Raw genomic sequence first — 26,610 nt, 5'->3', positions numbered from 1 at the left:
CCACAGAATTCAGCTCATACTTAGATCTCTGACTGTTGCTGTCTCTCTTATTTGATCCTATTGCTATATAGGAGAAACAATTGAGATATTGAATGGATCTCTTATGTGATTTTCCTGTGGGTGAGTGTCCCATGCCATGGCGTCGCCCACAGCGAACAGAGCAGCGTACGAGCGGCTCCCGGCTAATAAAGTGCTCAAGAGTAAACAACAGAAACACCTAGAGCAAGAGCTCCTCACCCATTCCACTCCCAGATGCTCAGTTCTTTTGTTGTGCTTTATCAAGCTGTGGACATCCCCAGAATGCTAAGCAGGATCACCGCTGCTTCTGTTCTTTTAGTGTTTTCAAAGACACGTCTAGTATGTTTGATTAAATCTACTGAAGCCAGTTAAAAGCATCTTTAATCAGAACCTTCTCCAAAGCTTATTATCTTCTAAGCACCACATTACAAAGAAACAAGTTTTGAATCAAATGGAACGTCAAAGTTTTCACCCCATTCACGATCACAACTTCTTGTATGTTTTTCAGCGGACACACGCCTCTGGTGGTGACCGGGACGAACTTGGATGTCATACAGGAGCCAAGGATTCGGATCAAGTATGGCGGGCGGGAATCCGTAAATGTGAGTAGCTTCGTTTGCGTTATCGTCGTTCGTCAATTATCCACCCTCACTTTTAAAATGACCTTAGTTACCTGAGCTCAGGAGCTTGTGGGAGAATGGCTCTCTCTTGTGAGCTGATATCTCACTAGGGCCGACACGATGAAACCGAATCGTAGATGCGTGACCTTGGGAAGTGGGATGCTTTGTCTGCAGGTTTGAGTTAATTATCGGTGACTTTCAGTGGAGAGAGGATCACACAATCTGCACGCTGCCTTTTTTTGTGATGCATTAGACTAATTTCTGTCTTTTCTGTTGACCCACGGAGGCGAGATCCGTCGTGACTCACTGCCACAGCTTCAGAAATCTCATATATCTCCTACCCACAAGCCTCTGCGTGACCTCTTTTTCAAGCTGTGTATCTGTAATTTCGACTAAGTACCCTGCTGAATTATTCAGTCTGCGCAAAGTGGTGCGGATGAGGCATTTAATTTGAGCATTTTACTCTGCTCATACCACCTTTGTCGAATTGGGTTTTGTTGGCCATTATTTGTAGAGTCCTGCATAAAACCATCCAATGCAGTATTGGTGGATAGTGGCCTGTTAAAAAGGGTTTTATTGGTTAATGGGTTTCAAAGAAAGATAAACTGCAAACCCATCGGCTTGGTCAGCATAAAGATATCCCAAAAATAATAAGACCCAAGGGCTAAGGAGTTGGTACAAATTCAATTTGCTCTATACTGCAGGGGGTCCAAGTTTAATTAACATAATAGGATTTTTCAGCCTGGTCAGACATGAGGATGGGATAGCCAGTGGGGTCTTATATCTTCTATTGTATTATCATACTTTGATTTTTTTTTTTTTAAGTATACAGTACTGTATGATAGATCAACAATTATGTGTGTACATTTTCTGTTTACTTAATATATATATACAATGTTGGTCTTTGCCCATTTGCATGTCTATGAGCAATGTGATGATTATGTAAAACGCGTCTTTCCAAGTGTGGAGGTGTTTAGAACAGCACTAATCACACATTATTTCTTACTTCAGTGAGGTGAAAACAAAACTGCCATAGCCATCCTTCCTCTGTTTCCAACAGCATAACTGCGCTTCAGTCCCCAGCTGTACAGATGTACCCGTGTGCGGGTAGTTCTCCTGAAAGTCACTTTTAGTAAAAGAGACACCGACTGCGCAATGAGGAGTGACAGAAGCTTGCGTTCCTCCACGCTTCACAGAGCCCAGAGCTCTAAGAGTTCTTAAAGGGACTCAAGAAATATGTTGTGTGGGCGCTGTCTGATGTGTCAGGTGCTAGTGCTGTCTTTCTCTTTCTTTCTCTTTCTTTCTCTTTACAACCGAGCAAGAAAAAGAGAGGTAGACAGAGAAAGGTTGGCTTCCTTCTTTCAGGCATCATCACCAAAGACCCAACCTGGCTTTGATTCCCTGCATTTGTATTAACCGTTGAGCTTACGATTATGTATTTCTTCATCCCCCTTTTTCCTCTGTATTTTTGGAGAGGGAGATGGGGAACAAAACAGCCGCGGAGTCTGGCAATCAAAGCCGAGCGCCCGTCAAGGCAGCCTTCAAACTGTCATCTGCCTCCTCCCCAAATTGCTTCTCTTCCTCCTCTCCTCCCCTCCCGTTACCTGGTGGGGTTCTCAGAAGCCGAGCGAATGGCAGACAATTGCCTTTGTGCATCCTGCTGTACCTGTCACCAACCCGCAATTGAGACATTAATCATTTTCCTGATTATAGCTAAAAGATGAGTTTTTCTACCTTTGTCTTCTCTCGAGGATGAGTAGAAGAAGAAAAAAAATCGCTTGACACATGCAGCAGCGAAGAGATTCGGTAATGAAGTCTGGAGACGGATTCCTAAAGCGTTGCACGCCACTATCTGAGCCGATCACAAAGGCACTTCAGTTTTTTTTCTTCTAAAACTAAGCGATCAGACGCTCCCACCAATCAGTGTCAAAGACCTCCCCAGATACCTCGGATAAGAGCGCGCTCGCAAAAAAACCAACATGAGGAACATGAACTATGGATGATAAAAGCATCTTAGCATTTAACAGAGCCACGGGCGTTTGTCTACAATCGCGCAGATCCTTATAGTTGTTCTAATTTCCATCTATCTTTTTTTTTTCCGATATATAGTTACATGCGCATGTACTTAAAACAACAAAGGGCATAATTCAGAAATGGTGGGCAGTCATTACCATAAAACTTTTTTATTCTCCTATGTCAGTTCGCTGTGTCTGGTTCAGAAGATATCTTGCTGTTCACTTTTTGTGTTCCAATCGAGCAAGAAATGTTAATGTTTAAAGGATTAGATATATAAAATGATATATTCTATTTAGCAATCGTTCAAAACCTGTATGCCTTTCTTCTGTGCAACATGAAAATGTGGAATACAATGGAAGTTGTTTTTGGACTCCACTGACTTTCATTGTATGGACAAAAACAGTTGACGATATATTTTTCGTGTTCCACGGAGGAAAAGAAACTCAGACTGGTTCGAAACAACGGATCAGGATGAGTAAATGATGACAGACTTTTCATTTTTGGCTGAACTATCCCTTTAAGGCATTAGTACCCGTTTTCACTGACCCGAGTAACTCGAGACAGATTTTAGCCAGGGAGCACCATCTCTATGCAACTCTTTGTCCCAGAGACAGAGAGATGAGTGGAGAGAGATGTTTGGATTCATTAGTTTAGGCGGGTAGAACTGTGCTTTGTGCTGAGTCATGTGTCAGTTCTTGGAAGAACCTGAAACCAATTATTTCAGTGAGACAGAAAAGGATCCCAATTATTTCCACAGCCAAATACCTGCAGCTACTGCAGCCTGGTCATAGAAGGACAGAAGAGCAACTCAAATGTTATTAGTCTGGTGCAGGCCCTGAAGTACAGCTAAAAACACATTTGCTTTTGACCCACTCAGTATCTGAATTTCCTTCTGCTTACAGCAGGTGTTATTTAAAATACAATTAAAATCTGCTAATTAAATCCATCCATGTGGAAAGCTACATCCCCCCCCCAAACCCCCACTGTTGGAAAACTGGTAGCTTGATGTGGGCGGAAGTGAAGAAACAAACTGGTACAGCAAGACAAAATGTGACAACAGCCAGTGTGTGTCAAGCCAGTTTGAAACAGATGGCGTCCAGAGGCTGTGAAAGGCTCTTCCAGGCTGTGCCAGTCTGGTGGTGCCCACAGCATCTGTCTCTGACATGGCACTGCCACGGAAGGACAGAGAAACACACACACACATGCAGTTCAATCGCATTAGACCCTTATCTTGTCCTGCTTAGCTGGGCAGCAACCTTCAGAATGGCTTTTCAATTCAATAACACAAAGGTTGCAGGTTCAGTGTTTAGTAGGAGTGGTGTATGAACTGGAGAACTGCTGGAACAGTCCTCTGCTGTCATCACTGGAGTAAGTAATAATTTAGCGCTCACTTTAATCCTGAGTAACAGAACACTTACTACAGCGACAATATCCCTGAAGCAATCTGGTTTAAGTGTCTTGCTCAAGGGCACAATGATGATAGTTCATGGATCTTGTGGGGATCCTGCAATCTTCAACCATATCATCCCATATATATATATATAATATATACATTTTGTACATATAACATATTTAATATAAAAAAAAATATTTAATCAAAAAGTATTTTATAATGTTTATATTAGAAGAGGTGTTTTGTCATTTATCTACATTCAGTGACTCTCGCCTCTTGCTCTTTGGCTCAGTAAGAATCAGTTTTTCAACAGTTTGACTAGATCTGCATTTCCAGCGCGCCCTCTCGGTTACCTCACGTGTTGTGCTGTGGAGTGTGTAATGGGATTACAGGTTTTGATGACAGTGTGACTTTAGAGTTATTGAATCCCATTCATTTTTAACCAGATCCAGCCCCTCTGAGCTGCAAGAGAGCTTCTGTTATCATGGAAACACGGTGCGTAATGTGAAGTGCCTACAGAAGAGACCCGTGCTCACGGAGGCGACGTCAAATGTTGTTCAAACCTACACGCTGTTCAGTCAGCTGCCATGAAGGTTGTAATTTTGGAAGCATGTTTTCTTTTCAAGTTTCCCTGACTTTAAATAAGCATAGTAAGTCAGTCCTTATAGATGCTGGATATTTTGCTGTATTTGAGGAAAACCAGAACCAGAAGGTTGCAGGTTCGAGCCCTGGTTCGAGTTTCAGAAAGATTTTCAATGTAAATACACCTTCGGAGGGACAATCCATCCAGAAATCCTCATGTCCAAAACCAGAGGCGTTATTTTGCGGCTTATTTTTATTACTCAGACTGAGAATTCAGCCTTTTTTCGTAGTAGTGTTTACTTGTAGTGGCACTGGCCTAAAGAGCAATAATCACTCACAAGAAAACCATTTCAATCTCAGAATTGACAAATATCACTTATTATACACTCCTCGAGGGTCGAGTGAAGAGGAAGAGCAAAGGAATGAGGAACCAAAAGCTATGGAATGAGATGCACCCTCAATCTCACGAAAATCAAGTTTGTGTGGTCAAAATGAGTTAGTATGGATTGCGGCTCTGGCTGCGAGGAGGCGAGATGCGAGGAGGAGATGTAGTGCTCGCCGGTCCTGCCGTGCTTTGAAGATATTTAGCTCTAATTAAGTTTCTCCCCTGAGAGTCGGAGAGAAGAAAGAAATGAGATGAAAACCTCCCGGCACAGTCAGAGTTTCACAGCAATCAATTTTGTTGTTGGAGCGTCATTGCTGCTCTCTGCTACTCCGAGGGAACGGCTCGGCGTCTGAGAGTGCATCCGTCAAGTGTGACTGCTGATGTTTATGCAGTACAGATCACGGTTGTTGCATACTTGAGGTACGAGAGTGCTACAGTTTGCATCATTTCAGCTCAACAATGAAATTACATTGAATCTGAGGCCTCGCGGTTAGCGATACATTGAGCCGCGCTGCTTTGTGTTGCAAGTTCCGAACTCATGAAATGTCAAACTTCTGACAAAAAACGTCCCCTAATCCTCCAAAGAATATTTTGTAGAGTATAATAAATAATACAAAAAGAAATTACAGAATATTAAGCCTTTTAAAGACTTTTTTTGTTGTTGTATTATTTAAATATTTTCATCCAATTTTCCATTACTTTGCTATTATTACTTGTACTCGTTTTTTAGAATCTCAGATTCTAATTATTTTTAATACAGTATTTTTTAAACTTGTTTTTTTTATATAATAGCATTTATATAATAGCATAAATTAATGTTAATTAAAAACAAATATCACTATGATGTACTTTGCAGTTTTAATAATAATGGGAAAATTGTCAAATAATAATTTCACAATGCAACAAATCCAAATGGTTCTAAGACATACTGCTTTTTCTTTAAGCAAAAATATTAGAACTTTGTCTTTCAAGCGACCTGGACGTGTAGATGCACCAGCTCATTTCTTTCATGAAGTTCAAACACTCGCATGATGTGGCGAGATTCGATCAGAAGAGTGTAATTTACACTTTTAATGTTTTCTCTCTGAGTTTGTTTCTGATTTTTGAATTTAAAAGGTAGTCTTCCCTTTGTTCTCCAGCTCCGTTGTTGTCTAACAAAAGAAAATGCATCTGCAGTCTTTTCAGTTCAGTAAAACACTTGAAAACAGATGGTATCAAAGGGATCTTAATGGGAAAGAACTGAAGTGAGATGAAACAATGAATAACAATTACTCTCAAAAACTGGTGATGAAAATAAAGCATATTTATCTCTGTCTCTCTCTCATTTCCAGGTCTGTAAGATTCTGAACACCACGACTATGAGCTGTTTCGCTCCCTCGCTGACAGCCGAGTACAGGCCGGGTTTGGACTCAGTCAAGCACGCAGACGAGTTTGGTTTCATCTTCAATAATGTGCAGGCTCTTTTAGTGTACAACAACACTAACTTCATGTACTACCCCAACCCTTACTTTGAGCCTCTCAGCACCAATGGCATACTGGAACAGAAACCTGGCTCACCTATCATTTTAAAGGTACAGATCAGACTGTACAGATCAGACTGTCACTACCCAAGCGTATGCAATGTATACTGAAAGTATATGTGTATATACACTTAAATATTCAGTAGTGTAAGCTTTTCAAACGTAACTAACCTTTCACATGTGCTGTGTTTGTGTACCAGGGTAAGAATCTGGTTCCTTTGGCCTCTGGAGTGAAGCTTAATTACACCGTTCTGATAGGAGAGACTCCATGTTCTGTCACAGTATCTGAGTCTCAACTGCTGTGCGAGCCACCTAATCTCACCGGCCAGTACAAAATCATGGTAAATATAATGCATCTGTATGTTGGACACATCCAGCTCAAAGTTTTTTTTTTTTTTCTGAAATATTTTTCAGTCAAGAGTGAAACCTGAGATCTGATTTCTGATGAATGGAAACGTGTCTCAGTACCTTTCCCATATAGTGAATTACACTATCATTGAAAATAAGAAGTACTTTTATTCAGTGAAGAAGCATTAAAATGATTAAAAGAGACAGTAAATACATTTATAATGTCACAAACGATTTATATTTCACATAAATGCTGTCCTTTTGAACTTTCTATTCATCAAATAATCCAGGATGAAAATGCATCAGTTTCCACATAAAGCAACACAAGTTTTGAATCAACATTGATCATAATAAGAAAAGTTTCTTGAGCACCAAATCATCATATTAGAATGATTTCTGAAGGATCACGTGACACTGAAGACTGGAGTAACGATGCTGAAAATTCAGCTTGACCATCACAGGAATAAATTACATTATAAAATATACTAAATTAAAATAGAAAACCGTTATTTTTAATCATAATAATATTTCACACTTTTACAGTTTTAACTTTATTTTTGATCAAATAAATGCAGTCTTGGTGAGCATAAGAGTCTTCTTTCAAAATCATTTGAAATCCAACCCAAATATTTGAAGATAGTGAGTAGTTTTTCCATCTCTCTTTCCATAATGTCACATTTCTGATCCTTTTTTGTTAAAGAAAACAAGTCAGCAGTTATGATCAGATTGAAATAATTTGGATTTCTGTGAACCATTCCTGATGTGTTTTCATGTGTTTAACATGCTTGAAAGGCCTTTAGTACGTGCTTACTAGTTTTGAGACCTGTGCTGTTGAGGTGGGTGTTAAATGCCCTCATGCTCATTATTTACTATTGTTGTACCGCTGGTGGAGACGCAGGCCAGACCTTCAGCAATGCCACAGTCTTGTTGCTGTCACCAGGTTCCCTAGGAACAGAAAACCAATTACTGTTAGTGCTGCCCAAAACTTACTCAAAGCAATGTGTATGTTTTTTCTCTATTTTTGTGGGTTGAGTGGGTAAGGTATATTTTTACACTCTGTGTCTCTGCGTGCACATCTTTATATGTGTATCTGTGTGTGCGATTATTCTTAACTGATTGTCATGTGTATGTGTGTTTGTTCTCTCAGGTGCAGGTCGGTGGTCTGCATGTGTCCCCCGGTTCAGTAAACATTCTTTCTGACAGCCTCCTGACTCTTCCTGCCATTGTCAGCATCGCTGCCGGTGGCGGACTGCTTCTCATCATCGTCATCCTTGTGCTTATTGCCTACAAGCGTAAATCCCGGGAGAACGATCTCACACTCAAGCGACTCCAGATGCAAATGGACAACCTGGAGTCCAGGGTCGCGCTGGAGTGTAAAGAAGGTGAGAAAGATTTTCACTATGTTGCTTTATTGATTTTTGGGGTTTATTTGGGAGAAACCGATCTTGTTTCATTATGACCCCAAAACAGGACTGTTATGTCCTGAATGAAACAAAATTTAGCGAGTCAGGTAATAATTTGAATTTTTCAATTAGTTTCTGACAGTTGTTTATGTTTTTACGGCCTGTTTACACCTGGTATAAGGTGTTTTGGTCAATCGGATCACAAGTAGGCGTTTACACCTGGCATTTTAATCCGTCTCTTTTGTCCACTTTCAACCACTTCTCTTTTCTTCGAGGGGAGGGTCTATGGGCGGGTAAATGTATGGGCTTTATTCAGATATTTCGATCTCATGGATGAAATAAGCTCGCACAATTTACATACAGTATGAACGTTAAAGCAGATGACGGAAAAACAGCTTTCGTTTCCTCTCTAATAGCCACAAGCCCAGAGTGTGTGTTAGAAATCAGTGTTGGCGAGATAACTTTTGCTTGGTAAGTTTTACATCTTCAAACCAAACTTAGGTCTTCAGCCGACACATTTTAAATCCTGTCTGGATAGCGCACTTCCCTTAATGTTAGGTCAGTAGGAGGAGAGTAGGCGGTCTTTTGTGGTTCTTTGAACACATGAGCGTTTACACTACTCAAGCAATACGGTCGAATGTGTTTTTGACTACCACTGCAAGTGGTCAAAAGTGGACAAGCTCAAAACATTTCAGACCCTGTTTACCCATACACAAAAGAAATATATTTGAAATATATTTTCAGAGTATATTTTGGAATATATGCAAATATTTGAAATTGGCCCAATAAATATATTTCACACTTAACATCATAAATTTTTGTTATATTTCAGAATATATTTCAAATATATTTCTTTTGTGTATGGGTACACCTGTATTTAGTGCTGTCCACTTGTGATGGGATTGACCAAAATGCATCATAATACCAGGTGTACACAGGGCCTTAGAGATGGCTTGTCTCTTTTTATAAAATGTTTGTTAATTTAATTTAATATATATATATATATATATGAGATATAATATATACACTCAAGAAATGCAGCACATGACATTTGTGTTTGATTTTTCATGATGTCATATTCTTATTAATCAGATAGCACCAATTAAACCTTTAGTCATAGAATGATGCAACACACATCATCGTCTGAGGGTTCCAGGAGGCTGACAGATAAAACAGTTTCGTACACACAGTTCAGACAAAAGAGTGTCCCTGACCTATGGTTAGCGGGGCTGAGAGGATGTAGTTTGTGTTGGCTGACTCTAGAGTCGCAAGGAATATAAGATGCAGAAGTATTAAAGGGGCAGATTGAGCCCTGCACTCCACGAACGCCTGCAAAAGAGTGAGTTTAAAAGGAGAAGAAAGGCATAGAGAGAGAACGCCGGACCAAGATGAAGAGAGGGAGGACAGGTGAGAGGAGACAGATAGAGTGAATCAGAAAGAACGTTCCAGAAAGGAGAAATAAGGAAACGTGTGGGGAGAGAGAAAGAGAGATAGATAACTCCCTCAGGGAAGAGTGCTGCCCCAGGCTCTGTCAGAATAGACCCAATTAAAGACATCCCACCTCCAGTCTCCACCAGCAGGGGACAAGCACTTCAGCAGCCTGCAATTTACTCTGTGTGTGTGTGTGTGTGTTTGTGTGAGTGTGAACACCATAAATACAGAGAAGCTGAGAGGTTATTTTGGTTTGCTCTCTTTGTCTGCCTGCAACAACCTTCAGGAACTTCATATAAACCTCAAACTGGACAAAACAAAGTCTTCAGAGATGTTGATTAGAACAGAAGTTCAGGTTTCGGCATGCGTTTGGACCTTTTTTGTGGCGTGTGGCTTCAAAACCCAAACTCAAGGAATGTTCATAAATCACCCAACATTTTTAAGGAAGAAATAAGAAATTATATTTTGCATTAAGAAAATTAGTCATATTGTAGGACTTTTTTTTTTTTTTTTTTTTTACGAATTAAAAACTATTTTGGTAACACTTTACAATAAGGTTCATTAGTTAACTAAGTTCATTAGTTGTATTTGTTAACATTAGTTAATGCACTGTCAACTAACATGAACAAGCACTGTACAGCTGTATTTTTATTAACTAAATACTGTACTGTAAATGTATTGCTCAGTTTGTGTAATACAAATTAATACATTATCTAATGTTAACTAAATAACCTTATTGTAAAGTGTTACCACAATTTCCTTGCTCAATTCTCATTACTGTGTAATGCGTACTGATCTTTTAATCTTGAGGGTAAAATAATATGTGATAATATTAATAATGTTTTAGGGTTACACTTTATTTTAAGGTGTCATTGTTACAGTGTAACCTGTTTTAGTATTAATATTAATAATAATAATATTTATTAATTAATAAACCAATTAATGTTAGTGGTGATTTTCATATAATAGTCATTTTTAAATAAATAAAAAGAAATAAATATATTGTTCATATCATATTAAATTAAAACATAGTATAACAACAAATACTACCATGATGTACTTTACATTTTCTTTTTTGTATTACAGTAAAAATAATTTGATAAGTATGTTAAAAATTACAATAATGTCACAATCCCCAAAATAGGTTTCATTTTCATTAAGCAAAATAAATTGTTTCTATAGATTTGATGGATAAAAATGACCTAGACATTGAACTGTGAATTACTGTGTGTTGACAATTGTGTCTCTTTTTTTCTCTTTTTTTTCTTTTTTCCAGCTTTTGCAGAACTGCAGACCGATATCAATGAGTTGACGAGTGATCTGGACCGGGCTGGTATTCCCTATCTGGATTACCGCACATATGCCATGAGAGTGCTATTTCCTGGCATCGAGGACCATCCTGTGCTCAGAGAGCTGGAGGTGGGCTGCAGTTTACTTTATTTAATGAACACTTTTCTCTAACAAGTTGTCCAAGATGTAACCAGGTGCAACATGGGTGCACACTTCGGTATCATGTGACACAATCATAGCCAATCTTACTGGATGTTTAATAAACAGTTATATGGAGCAGTAAGATTTCACTTTGAGCGGGGCTACCCAGCTCAAGTCCATACCAATCCACCATCAAAATGTAATTTCTGATCAGGACATGGTGTAGTTTACATGTGATCTTTTTATATAAATGATGTATTTAAGGAATTTAGTTTATTGACAGTGTAGTTCATTGACAAAGATGTTGTTGTGTGTTGCAGGTCTCTGGTAATGGGCAGCTATGTGTTGAAAAAGCTCTGAAGCTGTTTGGCCAGCTGATAAACAACAAGGTGTTTTTGTTGACATTCATCCGTACGCTGGAAATGCAGCGCTCCTTCTCCATGCGCGACCGCGGCAATGTGGCGTCGCTCATAATGACGGCTCTCCAGGGTCGACTGGAATACGCCACAGATGTGCTCAAACACCTGCTCTCCGACCTCATCGACAAGAACCTGGAGAGCAAGAACCACCCCAAACTACTACTCAGGAGGTTTGCTGTTTACTTCATTTTTTGTGTTTTTAGTGTTAGTTTTTCAATTACTTTGTAGTTTTGGATTTTACCTGTGCCATATAGCTGTTTGTGCATGTAAACAATCAAAGTCCACCCCAAAGGGAGTGAATAAACTTTGCATAATGCCCACCTGCTGGCTAGTTTGGCTCGCTCTTAAACATTGGACGTTATAAAGCCAGTGTAACAGACGTAGGCCAGTAAGCGTGTGTAAACCTCACTCCCCTGGCCTCAAGAGGCGTGCTAGCGGCTGACGCTAACGCCTTCAGTCCACACCGGAGACCCAGGTTCAAATCCCGCACGAAGCGGGTCGAGTATAATGGGTTACATTTGGTGCTGTGACCCAAACGGAAGTGAGGTTTAGAGGGGTTAGTGTAACAGGCATAGGCTAGTAAGAGCTGAGTGTGTAAACCTCATTCCCCTGGCCTCAAGAGACACACGCTAGTGGCTGCGGTCTTTAGTGTCCTTGTTAGAGTGCCTTCCTCCCACGCCGGAGACCCAGAGTTGGACCGGTTACACCAGAAATAGTTTATCACCATGTTGAGGAAATGCAGTTTTGTTCACTGGGAGAGCAAAACATCATTACATGGACTTTTTTAACACTATTAAAAAAAAAAAATGTTTAACACTATTTCTCAACAGTAAAAACACAACCTTTTCTTGTGTTAGCACCATTTTTCTAGCAACTGGTTTCTGAATCATGCAGTTCGATGCAGGTCGGTGTTGATGGAGAAATTACACTGTTATAACATATCACATAAATAAAAAAATATAAAATATCACTGTGAAACGTCCTGCACAAGTCGTGCTTACGGAGGTGGTTGGGGTTGATCAGCTTGTTCTTACGAACTGATACAGCAAAAGTGACACCATAGTTACAGTAGTTTTTACAGCGGCTCAGGAAGCCTTGGGACTCACCTGTTATGGTAAGGGTCGTTACATTTCCGACACATGTCTAAGCGGTAGACCAATCACAACAGACTGAGGCTAGCTGACCAATCAGAGCAGACTGCGCTTTCTGGAAGGTGGGTTTTAAAGAAACCAAAACTAAAACGATATAAATTATGACTTTTTTTATTTTATTTTTTACATTAAATCATTTCAACATATTCAGACCCCATAAACCTGTAAATAAGTAAATTACTAACTGATCTTAAAGTGTTGCGCTGGTATCTTAGTCTAGCATTATAGCTATATTGACTCATGATCCATTAGTCTGCTTCCCTCCAGTCTCTCAGTACGACCCAACTGTCAGTGTCACTTTTCATTTGTGTGCCACATACTCATAAAACATTCATGAGCAGCTCAAATCCACTTGTTTTTTCCTCTCTCGCGCTCTCGGCTGTCCTTTATGCTTTCCCTCTAAATTCGTATAGGTTTTTCAAAGTCTTTCCAAAGCAGCGTATCAACTAGAAGATTTAGACTAATAATGATTAAACAAAGAGCTGCCCGAGGGCTAACGCACAGCACAGTCCGCGGCTGATTTCATTACGCTCCACTTGATGGAGGCCGAGTGTGTTTTAGTGTAGCTGGAGGTGATTTGTTCCTGCTGACTGCGGCGTTATATCAGCTATACATCACACTTTGAATATTCAAAGCAGACAGGCCAAACAAACACCGCAGCCGTTCCTCGTTCGCGCTCTCTCGCTCGTATTGAATGATTTTCGGTGTTTCGTTACGTGACTCAGCTCATTAATAGTCACAGTAAATAGATGCGGGGGGAATGTGGATTACGCCGTTATTTAACGTGACAGACGGCGCGTCTCTCTCATTATCTGCTGTCGTTAGGAACACAAAACACTAATCCCGCCGCGCTGGCAAGGCTGGGCCATGGGGATCAGGGGCCCGTGGTTTTAGATGACACTTTTTCCTTTTTTTTTCTATTGGAATTTAGGAGATTATTGATTCATCATGCTCCTCTCGGTCTCGTTCGCAGCTTCTTGTCTTCACTTTTACACAAAGCATTTGGAAAACAAGAAGGCTGTTTTAGAAACCCTACAAATCCGTCTCTTTCTGTTGTTTTCATTTATTTACTGTTTCCTTCCTTTTCCGCTATCGCTTTCGGCCACGCAGTCTCCTGTCAGTGTTACGGTTAAACGAACACTGCTGTTTCTTCGACAACTGCTGGCCTCCACTCCCTCCACATCGATTGGGCTCCATCTCACTAATTTTCTTCTCTGTTCCTTTAATAAAAGGCTCTCTCTCTCTCGTTCTCATTTTCTCTCCATCTCAAGCATTTTGATTTCAATTGATCCGTGTGGACAAACCCTGCCCTTCTTGTGACCTCTTTCTGTGTCTGCTCCTCATCTTAACATTTCTCGGATAATGGAATACATCTGGAGCTTGTCCCACCTCAGTGAGCGATTAGTTCGCTGGTGTTCTTCTGAAGAGCGAACGGTCTTATTTCATGTTGTACAGATAAATTTAGTGAAGAATTATGGCCCAATTTGTTTTTTAAAAGTTTTTTGCCAATCAAGGTGTGATGACCATGCACTGTAAAAAGTGATCAGTTGACTTTTTTCAAAAAATTGAGGAAACTCAAAAATTATTAGGTAAATAATCTTCATGCTTAATCCAAAAAATGAAGTAATGTGGAATTCTCAAGTTCACTAACTTATTTTTTTTCAATGAAGCAGTACGTTTATTTACTTAATAAATTTAAGGCAACAGGTTTCAACACTTTTTACATGATTTGTGATCTTTACCCATAATTCCATATACTTATATACTGTATGTATATATATATATGTACTGCATATAACAAGTTTTGTCCATCCACATGGGCACCAAGGCTCAACGTATCATACAACACAAACCGCTTGGCCTCAGCTCCCGCTCCCTTTTGCTGGTTTAATAAAGAACAAAGATCCACAAGTAGTCGACTTCGAGCTGACAATCATAACGAGTGAACTACTTTTATGTGTGCAATTTTCTTGATGTAGGAACAAAGGATATTCATGTGTGTTAAGGAAAATAATGAATGTCAAAGATGCCTGTAGGGCAGTTGCTTGCAAATGAGACATCTTTTAAGAATTAGACAATATCAACAGAGAGACTAATTTATTTTCATAAAGTGACCCACTTGCATTTAATGATAAGCGACTGTGAAAAATAACAAGGGCCTGTCTGGTCTCTGCTGTCATCAGAGTGGCTGTACGTTTCATTTTAAATAGCCTAAAGCATAGATGGCATTAATATTTGCTTGTCTATTATTATGTTTTATCTTTATTTGATTATGGAAGATATGGAGACACTTATAAGACTCGGGCTTGTTCTGGGCTTCTGTTTCCATGAGGATCAGCAGGGAATGTGATTGTTTTCAGCACTGACTGATTCATCATTTCAGTGGGAAAGCCACAATAAATCAAATCTCTGTCGCGCAGTGTGTAAAAAGATTTTTGTTGGCTTTTTGCTACTCTTCATTGACAGAGACATTAGAGAAAGGACAGAAAATTGCATTGGAGAAAGAGAAGATATGTAAGATTAGGTTCTAGCTGGATTCGAACCTGCATCTCCTGAAACTCAGCAACAGCTGAACATATCGAGTCCATGGTTTTGTTTTGTGTTGTTTTGTTTTTAGCTCTGTTCTGTTTAGTTTTGTCTCATTGTGTTTCGTTTCTTTGTTCTGTCTTGTCTCATTTTGTTTCGTCTTGTCTCATTTTGTTTTCTGAATATGATTCCTCAGTTCTTCCTTGATCTTTGTCTGACGTGTCCTGTTTGTTTTTAATATAATGTTCAGAAGCTGTTTGTGGTGTGTTACAGAGTTATTGTAGTATATTTTTTGTCACCCACATGAGCATCATGGCTCAGTTGATGGGTGCTAAACACTAGGCCACAGCTCTTACTGTACTTCACTGAACTTTTGAGTTTTCTTTTTTGTCTCTCTCTCCCTCATGTTAATATCTGTGGAGGACTGTGGCTAAAAATGGAACAGCTCCATCGCCTCCGGCTCTCTCTTGCTGCTGTTTGTGTGTGTGTACATGTTTTCACCTAATGAGATTTGCAGGCACCCAGAACCACTCGGAATGGACTATTAGTGAGACACATTGTGTTGTGTCGCCCTTTCAATGAAGCATTCCTTTACCCCCCTTGAGACACACACACACACACACATAACACACACAACTCATAAACACACTAATAGCTAATAAAACCCTCATGTTCATTAATGCAACTGTTAAAAAAGAAAGCAAGCAAAAAGAAATCTAAAAATGCTGAAGAAAGAGGGAAAGTACTTTTTATGAGCAGACAGAGGCAGAATTACAAAAAAGCCTGGTGTGATGAAGTTTTAGAGAATGCAAAAACTCATTTAGGTGCTCAAATAGCTACTATTAACAGTTTATTCATTCTCTCAGTCGGAGGCAGCCAGTGTGTTTGTGCTTCCTGGTGAAAGAAAATAGTGATTTGGTATCAAAAGATTTCCTTTAAAGCATCAAATTGTCAATGAAGTGGGTCTGAAATAAATATTTGAAGCCAGATATTGACTCTGAGCCCCTGCAATGTGAAATATGTCGGTGCACCAGGAGAGTGCCCAATTTCTGTGTGCATTTGAAAATGTCGGGCCAATTTCCTGTTCATTTTGCTTGTTAGAACTCAATTTCCAGCCATTTGTGAAACTAGTTTATGAGAAGCACAAAACCGAATGACTCTAATAAACTAGTTTCACAAGGATACTGCAATTTGAAAGGGTAAATTTAGTTCAGTAACTGGTTATTTAGGTTGTATTTGTAGGGTTTTTCCCCCTCCCTCATTATCTATCCTTGATCGATGATTGACTGAGACAGGAAGAAGACAGGAAACTTTCTTGCAAGACCTGATGCAACCAGCATCAAATGCACTGTCATTGTAGTGTATGTGTGTGTCAGATTGCATAACTCACTCATACTGACACACACACACACACTCACTGAATGAGTGTCACATATTGTATGAATGCACTCATCAATGCACAGATACACACAGGTTCCTCTTGCTCCTGCATCCAAAGTCCCTCTGCTCACAGACCCAGAGAAAAACAGGTAGAATACAAAGGCAAGTTGACAGGCTTAAAAGAGAATATATAAACATAACCGTGTTTTGTATAGACCGCCACACACGCTGCTGAATAAAACACACAAATCCGCTCTGTCCTTTAGAAGAATCACACGGACAGGCGCTCAAGTCGTCTCAAACATGACGACTTTCCTTCATTTCACTCCATCTTGCATCACTCCTTCTATTTGCCCATCTCTATTCTCTCTCATTTCATCTGTATGTGAGACTGCCATTGATTTATTCACTAAACCTTATTCACTAAAATGCACCATTATTAAATGAGTATAATTTGGCAGCCTCGTTATTCGACAGCCATGTGTTCTTTCAGTAAAATTTGCATTTATCATCCACTAATGCATTAACCTAGATGAGTGAATACAAAAAAAACAAATGCAGAATAATGCAAATCACATCATCTTTATGTTAATGGACTCTTAACTTCTGAATATACAAACTCGAACCCCCTCAGTGCACTAATAACTTGTTTTTTTAAAGCAGTCCATCCACTCAGTGGCCATCATGACTGTTTTCTAGTAGCTTCTGTCCACTTGAATGTGTAAAATCACCAAATCTGTCTGTTACGCTAACGGAATGACAAAATTGGTCCCCACCAACCAGTAGTTTATCTCAGGGACCATCTTTAGGGAAAACGCAGTATGCGTGTTTGCATTTCGTCTGCACTGTTTTAAAATGGTTGGTTAGTTTATGTGCATATGATTTAGATAAATACAGATAAACAAGATTTTTCATGGTCATGTGCTGCTATTGTTTTGTGGTATTTGCTTTTTGCAATGTTTCAAGTTTAGTTTCTTTCTTTTGCGATATTTTTGAACACAAGAGTTTAGCTGGATTTTTCAGCAGAGTTTTGTCATTTCCAATGGTGAAGACGAATTGCATGTGGCGTGGCGTCTCATTAATATCTCAGAAAGACATTACATAGAGAGCAAATGGAGACTCTTGCTCACGTCTTCTGCTTCTCAGAGAATAAGACCCCATAAACTCTTGTATTTCTGCAACAGTTTCAGAAATATCAATAACAGCTCACACTGTGCCCAGATTTTTCAAGATGGCAAAGTCTGTAATTAATGTAATATATTTCTACTTTTATTTCTTCTGAAGAATTTTTGGGAAAACCTCTAAGAAAAAGTTTGTACTTAAATAAGAAAGTCTTTTGAGTTGTGAAAGAGCAACATATGAGCAATAAAAATGTCCAGCAAATTCTTGTAGAGCAAAAAAGACCAGTAAGCTGATTGGCTCTTTTAACAGGAGGGCGGGGTTTATTTTTTCCTCTTTACATGTATACTGTCTCTGTTACACTAATCACTCCCTTTTTTGTAGCATCATACACAAGTGTTCAAAAGTTTGCCATTAGTAAGTACATTTTAATTTTAATTAATGCTTATTCACCTTATTCATCAAAAGTGACAGTAAAGACATTTATAATTTTAAAAAAGATTTCTATTTCAAATAAATGCTGTTTTTTTTTTTTCTACTTTGTTCAAAGCATCCTGAAAGAAATGTATCACGGTTTCAAAAAACTATTGTAAACTATTATTAACATCGAAAGGTATCTTTCTGAGTAGACTGATTTCTGAAGGATCATGTGACAGGAGTAATGAAGCTGTAAATTCAGCTTTGCTATCACAGGAAAAAAAAGAGAAAATATATGAAATAAACAATTAATAATATTTAAAAAAATATATATATATCATATTTTAGCTATTTTTGATCAAATAAACGCAGCTGAGCATAAGAGACTTCTTTCAAACACTGTCTAAATTCATCTGGTCACATGAATATGCAGCGATTACAGTTTATCACCGTCATCTTGTCTCACTGATCAGCGCTCGCTCTCACGTGTGACCCTGAAGCGTGACACACACATGCGTACGCCCATACACACATACACTCTGTGTTCGCGGGCTGTCTCAGCGGTGTAATCATAGTTATTTCTTCATGCATTAAGAGAGTCATTTTCTGGCACTGCTGTTGAGTAAATTGCCGGTGTGCTCCATGGCGGCACAACGGAGTGTGAGCGCATAACGTCGCAGACATCGGCGCCACAATTACGCAGCTGATATTACATCGTCCGGTGATGCTTATGAGTGTTTGTAATGCCCATAAGTGAACATAATACTCGCTGCCACAAACACCCGAGCCAGATAGAGACAGAAAGTATTTTCTGGGGTGAAAGAAGAAATGTTTTGCAGGCAAAGAGAGATATTGGTATTCCACAGGCGCGCTCAGCCGTCAGAACGAGGGAATAACCCTTTCATGTATTTTTCATGCTCGTTAACCACTCCCGTCGGGGTGCTGTTTGTTCTCTCTTCCTCTGTCTGCCTTATCTTTCCCTCTCTCTCTCTCTCTCTCTCTCTCTCTCTCTCTCTTCAGTTTTCCACCTGCTCTGTATTCAACAAACCCTCGGCTCTTCCTTTTTGTCTCTTCCCAAATTATTGCCCACAACTCTAGAGAACCCCGTTTGAGTCGTGTGTTTGTCGTTTGTGGGTTTGTGTCAGTCTCCTGCCTCAAAGCAACAAAAAAAAGAAGGAAAGAGACAGGGGGTGGTCAGAAGAAGAAAAAAAACTGATATATGGCCAAAAAGAGTCTGGAGTGATTGACAGGGAAAGAAGCTAGCAATGTTTTTCTCACTTTCTGTTTTCCTCTTATCAAAACGCAGCCGTTATTAAAGGAAAAATAAAAATGCGTTGGTATTCTTTGAGATAAGTGTCAACTTTTGTGTTTCAGGACGGAGTCTGTCGCTGAGAAGATGCTAACCAACTGGTTTGCTTTCCTGCTTCATAAGTTCCTGAAGGTAACTGGCCTCTTTGACTTCCTCTATAAGTACTAGTCTCATGGAGACAGACTTTTGACTCTCAGCATGAGGTCTGGTTCACTCTCCAGCTTATTCAGGCTCATGATCAACTAGAGTGTGTATGTTTGTTGGAGATCATTGGAGTCTCTATAAAGAGAGAGAGTCATATGAGAAATATCAAAGACATTAATGTGTGTAGACTTTATGATCGGACTGTTTAGAGATTTAGCATTCAGTTGTGCTTCAGGATATCCTGTTTACTTGCTGCTGCTAAGTGCCTTGAACTAAAATATCTTTTTATATCTTTCCATGAATGGGGAAAATCCAGTGAGTAGTTAGGCAGTAGTAAGGCTTATTTTAGTAACCTGGGAACGTGTAAACACAAATTTGCTTCACATAAAGTCAATTGGAAATCGCATAAAGTCAACCAATCAGATTGTAAGAAAGCTTTTGCCTTTTTTTTTTTTGGTCCAAAATAGTTAAAAGTGACTGTGCAGTACACTACATACTGCATACTAACTGTAAACATTATGCAATAATAAACACTTAAAATAGTAGTCTGCTACATTGTTGTGACAAGGCCTTATTAGATTGGCCACATGACCTCATTATGTAAATATAAAATTATGTAAATTATGTAATTTCAATAATAATGTAGTTATTTTTAGCTTTTTTTTAATTGTGTGTAAAATGTCTTAAAGGGTTAGACCACACAAAAATGTAAATTCTGTCATCATTTACTCACCTTCATGTCGTTCCAAACCCATAAGACTTTTGTTCATCTTCAGAACACAAATGAAGATTTTTTTTATGAAATCTGAGAGATTTCTGTCCTTCCATTGACAGTCTACGCAACTACCACTTTGACGCTTAAAGTTCATAAAGAGATCATAAAAATAATCCATATAAAGTGAGTGGTTAGTCTATTTTTCTGATGGGACACGATCGCTTTATATGATGAACAGATTTAATTTAGGCTTTTATTCACATATAAACATTCATCAACTCACATCAGTTGTGGTAAATGGAAGTACAGGTTTGAAAATCGTACAGGTTCAGAACAAAATGAGCGTGAGTAAATGATGACAGAATTTTCATTTTTTGGATGAACTAACCCTTTAATATATTGTTCAATGTCATTGTTAACAGTAATAAAAGCGGATTTTTCTGAAAACATACAGAATTTATTTGTAATATAAATATTTTGTAAAACTGTAAATGTATTTGCTGTCACTTTTGATCAATGTAGTGCATATTTGCTGAATATAAGTGTTAAAATCTTTTTAAGAAAAACAAACACCAAACTTTTGAACGCTAGTGTACATACTATATACTACAGACATAGTACAAACCTTAGACAAGTCAGTGTGATTCCAGTAGTGATAAAGTAATAATAATAATGTGTGTTTGGTGTCTGTGTCTACAGGAGTGTGCAGGCGAGCCTCTCTTCATGCTGTACTGTGCTATAAAACAGCAGATGGAAAAAGGTCCCATAGACGCCATCACCGGAGAGGCCCGATACTCCCTCAGCGAAGATAAACTCATCCGGCAACAGATCGACTACAAGACGCTGGTCAGCATCACACTAATAAACATAATATCTAGTAAACTCTTATGAAGGTCAGTGCTGTTACTGTATGTGTGTATGAAAGCAGGCAGTCTGGCCTAGGGAGGGTAGTGTTCATTAGTCTCTCATACCCTGCTAAGGCTGAGATTGGGGTCCTGCAGAGGGTGTGAAATTAGATTTCTCGGGCCAGGAAATGGCCTTTTCCAGAGCCCCGCTCTGCACCTACGGTTTCACCGACCACTGCCCAACATCTTGTCATCCTCAACCGCTTTTTTTCCCCCTCCAGATCTTAAACTGCGTCAACCCAGAGAACGAGAACAGCCCAGAGATCCCGGTCAAGGTTCTGAACTGCGACACCATCACGCAGGTCAAAGAAAAAATTCTGGATGCCGTGTATAAGAACATGCCGTATTCACAGAGACCCAAAGCTGTGGACATGGACCTGGGTGAGTTAAACTGCCTCGCGAGTTTGATTTTGCTTTTATACAACAGTTCCATATTTAAGATTTTAATTTAAAGTAACTAACATTTAGATATTATTTTAAATAAATATTTTGAGTTACTTTGTCTATTTTTGTTGCACCAAAAATACACTACCGAATGAAACCACAGCTGAAAATAATCTGTGTTTTTGAATGAATTGTTGAGTGAATGAATACTTTGTTTCATAGACTTAATTTTGTAATTGTGTTTTGAAGGAATGAGTTGACTGAATGATTACTCAGTCATAAAGAGTCACTTACTTCATTCCTGAAGTAATCTGTGTTTTTGAACAAATATTTTAAGCGAATGATTCACTCATAAAGACTGTCACCTGATTCATTCTTTAATGAATTGGTGCTTTTGAGGAAATCGTTTGAGTGAATAATTTGATTTACCCACACCTCTTCTTGGCCACTTGAAGTGCGCGAGACTGTCCCAGGTCTGAAAAATGCCAAAGTGCAGTACACTTACACACTATCTTTAAAGAAATAGTTCACTTTAAAATGAAAATTCTGTCATCATATACTCATCCTCATGTTGTTTCAAACCTGTGTGAATTCTTCTGCTGAACAGAAAGGAAGATATTTAGAAGAATGTCGGTAACCAGGCAGTTTCTGGGTCCCATTGACTTCCATAGTAGGAAAGAAATATACTATGGAAGTCAATGGGACCCAGAAACTGCCTGGTTACTGATATTCTTCTAAATATCTTCCTTTGTGTTCAGCAGAAGAAAGAAATTCATACAGGTTTGAAACAACATGAGGGTGAGTATATGATGACAGAATTTTCATTTTAAAGTGAACTATTCCTTTAACAGTGTCAGCGTTTTTAATGAATCAGTTGGCTAAACGATTCAGTTACTCACTCAGAAAGAGTCACTTTTTTAATTCCTGAATGAATCAGTGCTTTTGAAAAAAAAAAAAGAAAAGTCACTGAAAATTCTCAGCACTTTGGACTGAATATCAGTGATCTTGGCCATTCAGATTTGAGGGTAGGAATCAATTAACTTTTTTGTAATTGATTTCAATACAGAATGACCTCAAATTTTTTCAGAAATGTAAACTAATTTTGATCTAATGTTGTCTGTAATGTATAAACAGTGATGGAAATGTACAATATTTGTGCACATACACAAGCAGGTGCATGTGTGACCCAGGTAAAAGCTGACAGACGGCACTGACAGACTGACTCCACGTTTTATTTCTGGCACACAAACGGCCATCTCACACACACACGCCACACAAAAGCCCCCTGTCAGCGGTGCAAATCATCCTTCCAGCACCTTGGCCAGAGCAATCTCCTCCATGATGATGTTCTGTCTCTGTAGCTGCAGAACTGGCATTGCTTTTGTGTATGTGTGTGTGTGTGTGTGTGCGTGTGTATGTGTGTGTGTGTGTGTGTGTGTGTGTGTGGCATCATCTGTGCATTTGGCAACCACGTAAACTAATAAACCCCATTCAACAGAGGAGAAAATCAATGATCACTCTCGCTCTGAGCCTCTCTATATCCTATCAGCTCTCTCTTTAGCATTTAATTATACCCTCTGCGTGTGCACACACACATTTCTAACCCATGTGAAAAGACACATTCAATGCATTGAATCAAATCAATCTGCTTTGAGCTGGAGGAGGTTCACTGTGTCTGTTTTAATTTCAAATGTTTGATTTTTCAGAGTGGCGTCAGGGACGAATGGCCCGAGTGGTCCTGCAGGATGAAGACATCACCACTAAGATTGAAAATGATTGGAAGAGACTCAACACTCTCATGCACTATCAGGTACAAAAGAGGACACACACGCTCATATATAATCTCATGGTGCCCTCTTCTGTCTATGTGAGTAGACATTAAAGGGGACGTATCATGGAGTTTCTTTGCTCTATTGATAAAAAAACTATTTGATGTACAAATGTGTAGACATACTCATCCGTTCTCGATACAAAGCTCCCTCCCCAGTGCAAAAAGAGCAAAATATTTTTAATCAGCCAACCAGAAATATTTCGACCTGTTTTCAAAAAAAAAAAAAAAAAAAAATATATATATATATATATATATATATATATATATTTATATATGAAAATGAGTCTGAAATTTTTCTCAGTTCATTTTATTTGGTTTTATGGATGTTCAGATGGAAAGTGAGATAAAAACACTGATTAAGAAAACCATTTTTGGATTGAATTTATTGAAACTAAACTAACGAAACATCTCCTCACTATCCGCTAGCTGCCTGTCCCCTGAACACACTGTAAAAAACACACGGTCTCAGTAGACAGCCCAGGCTCCACAAACGACAAGAAAATCAAACTGGCCCAGCCTGGACCACGAAACATAACAAACAGTGTTCCAGCCAATAACTGACAAGAATGATTTGGGGGTGGGGGTTGGGGGGTTAGTGCGCGTGCACATGAAGGGGGGTGTGGGGAGTGGAGGACAGAGAGAAGCCTGAAGAGAGAAGTTAGCTAGAGGAGACATGTCCTAGACAACGACAACGGCTAACGTTAGAATTATATTCTCTTTAATTTTGATATGGCCGACACACGACCAAAGAGACGACGTTCCGATGAACAAATAGCAAAGAAGTATATTGTTAGAAGGAAGCACGGAAGGGAGGGGGAGTGGACGGGATGAGGAGGAGGGGACAGGATAAGGAGGAGGGAGGGTCGAGCCAGCCTCAGTTTTGTTTGACAATACTTTGAACGTCAACAAGAAGTGACGTCACCCAACATCGCTTAGATAGAGCACCTTTAAGAGAAACGTATCAACAAGGACAATGCGCTACAAAAGTAATCCTCTGAATATCCATTTAACTCCACAGACATGAAACAATTAAGCTGAAGCAAACAAACATTTCCTTTATCTCCCAGTGCTCCAAAATGTCTCGCTGTGAGTGTTCGGCTCCAGGGAGACAGACGGCTGATCTCTCTCTGAATCACACTACACAGGACAGTATAATAGAGGACAATTATTGAGCTCTGCGACTGAAAATTTTAAGTGTGGCGGCTGTGAAAGTGCTTGAGTGTGTGAGAGAGAGAGGTTGTCCTTTACCTTCAGTGGATTAATTACAGCCTTTACCTTGTCTTTACTTCAGACACCACAGAGACAGCACACGTCAGAGCAGGTACCTGATAACAGTGTTAGAGAGAGAGAGAGAGAGAGTGTGTCCAGAGTCCTTGCCACAGGGCACACATATTCTCATAATTACTTCTGAAAAAGCTCATCATATGTGCTGTTACAATGTGAGATATGAGGATGTTGAGGTAGAAATGAAGAGAGAACAAAAAAAGGAAGTGTCATTTCTAGAGTGTTCCACACTGCCTTTACAAAAGTTTACCATGGTAACCAGATTTTATTCTTAATACAGTGAAAAATTTTTGTTTTGTTTTTTAAATCAAAATTTAAGAAAGATCAAATATTATCATTTATACATATATAGAGTAATATAAAGTATTGCACTATAAGAGTGGAGTAAGGTCTATTTTAAGAGAGGAGACAGTATAATCACTAGCTTTATTAGGTACACCTCGCTATGACCCTTGGAACTGCCTTATTTCTTTGTGGCATAAATTCAATAAAGTACTTGAAACATTCCTCAGAGATTTTGGTCCATATCGACATGACAGCATCATGCAGTTGCTGCAGAATTGTCAGCTGCACATCTATGATGCAAATCTCCCATTTCACCAGAGTAATGAGATGGTGACCATATGTAGACCTTTTAATAAGTCTCTATGAAAGAGCAACATCTGAGAAATTCAATTTATGTCACTTTGTGTGCCAGTGTGTAAATAAATCACAAGATGTTTTGCTTAGGGAGCTGTATACTAACTATTTGCTATATTAACTCTTACTGTTTCCACAGGGACCAGTGAAATAGAGAGTTTAGAGAAATAGAAGAGAAAACAGAAGGCAGGGAGCTTTAAAGAATACCACATTAAAATACAGGACTCCTACGCGTTCCACAGAGGCACTCTCACCTCTCTCCTGAAATACTACGGATATGCTAATCTCAGCCATTCGTTGAGTTCCTCAATATAGTAAGGGCATATTTTAAGAGAGCAGACAGTATAATCAGCAGCTGTGTCCTTCTAACGTTTGGTGCTGTGGCTTCATAAACCTGTGGTCACCATGTTCTTTTCTGATTGCTCATTTTGATTGCACAGGGTTGATTAGAGCACTAGCCATGAAAAAGTTTCCATCAGTCTGAATGCTAGCGTGGACGTATTTCTCTAGGCTCTCGCTCTTTCTTCTTTTTCTCACTCATCCGCTCTTACTTGAAATCAGTGAGTGTCTTTTGACCTTGTGTAGGCTGAATGACATTACAGGAGACTGGCAGCGTGTCCCTGACGGGCCACTGTACTCTTCAAATTTCCAATTTAAATAGTTGGAGCAGCATGAGAGACATTGGCATTAATAATTCAAATAAACAGAGGCCTCTGTTAATATGTGCATTATTATCACCTGTATCTCACAGGAATGTCACATTGGTAGAGCAATAATTGCAATGAGGCGACTAATAACTTGACTAGGAGTGTGTGTAAAAGCTAAACCAGTTGTTCTTAGGGAACCTAGCTGAAAAAACAGTTTACATCAGTCTCAACTGAATTAGTGGTCTTAAAGGTGGTCTATTGTGCAAAATTTACTTTGACAGATATATTGATTTTTAACATAATTGTGGGTCCGCAGCGTGTGAACACAACCGCCCTATCATGGTAAAAAATCTATCCACTCTGTTATTTTCCCCATAAATCAGAAATGTTATGTCTCAAAACGAGCCATTCAGAAATGCATCCATTGTGACGTCACAGTAAAACAGGCCCCGCCCACACCTGGTGACGGAATCTGCCCTATTAGCTAAGCTCCACCCCTGAGTTAGCTTAGCTCCACCCCTGAGTGAGCTGTACACAGTCTGCCATGTTTATCTATCTGAAGCATGAGCTGTAAAGACACAGCCCTATTCAGG

The 26,610-nt window shown here is 39.2% G+C and overlaps 1 protein-coding gene across 1 annotated transcript in view; it reads left to right on the top strand.

The window, feature by feature from the left end:
- Positions 1–26,610, top strand: part of plxna2 (plexin A2) — a 171,677-nt gene that overhangs the window by 130,126 nt on the left and 14,941 nt on the right. The window contains exons 16-25 of the mRNA XM_081386404.1: positions 527–620; positions 6,346–6,585; positions 6,735–6,875; positions 8,030–8,264; positions 10,993–11,135; positions 11,468–11,736; positions 19,534–19,600; positions 21,027–21,173; positions 21,454–21,613; positions 23,323–23,426. Of these exons, the coding sequence (XP_081242530.1) occupies positions 527–620; positions 6,346–6,585; positions 6,735–6,875; positions 8,030–8,264; positions 10,993–11,135; positions 11,468–11,736; positions 19,534–19,600; positions 21,027–21,173; positions 21,454–21,613; positions 23,323–23,426 (1,600 nt within the window). The remainder of the gene's footprint in view (positions 1–526; positions 621–6,345; positions 6,586–6,734; positions 6,876–8,029; positions 8,265–10,992; positions 11,136–11,467; positions 11,737–19,533; positions 19,601–21,026; positions 21,174–21,453; positions 21,614–23,322; positions 23,427–26,610) is intronic.

Source organism: Scardinius erythrophthalmus (genome assembly GCF_964197995.2).
Source record: "Scardinius erythrophthalmus genome assembly, chromosome: 15".
NCBI classification, from domain to species: domain Eukaryota; kingdom Metazoa; phylum Chordata; class Actinopteri; order Cypriniformes; family Leuciscidae; genus Scardinius; species Scardinius erythrophthalmus.
The sequence above is the reverse complement of the archived record's forward strand: the minus strand, read 5'-3'. Positions and strand labels throughout refer to the sequence as shown.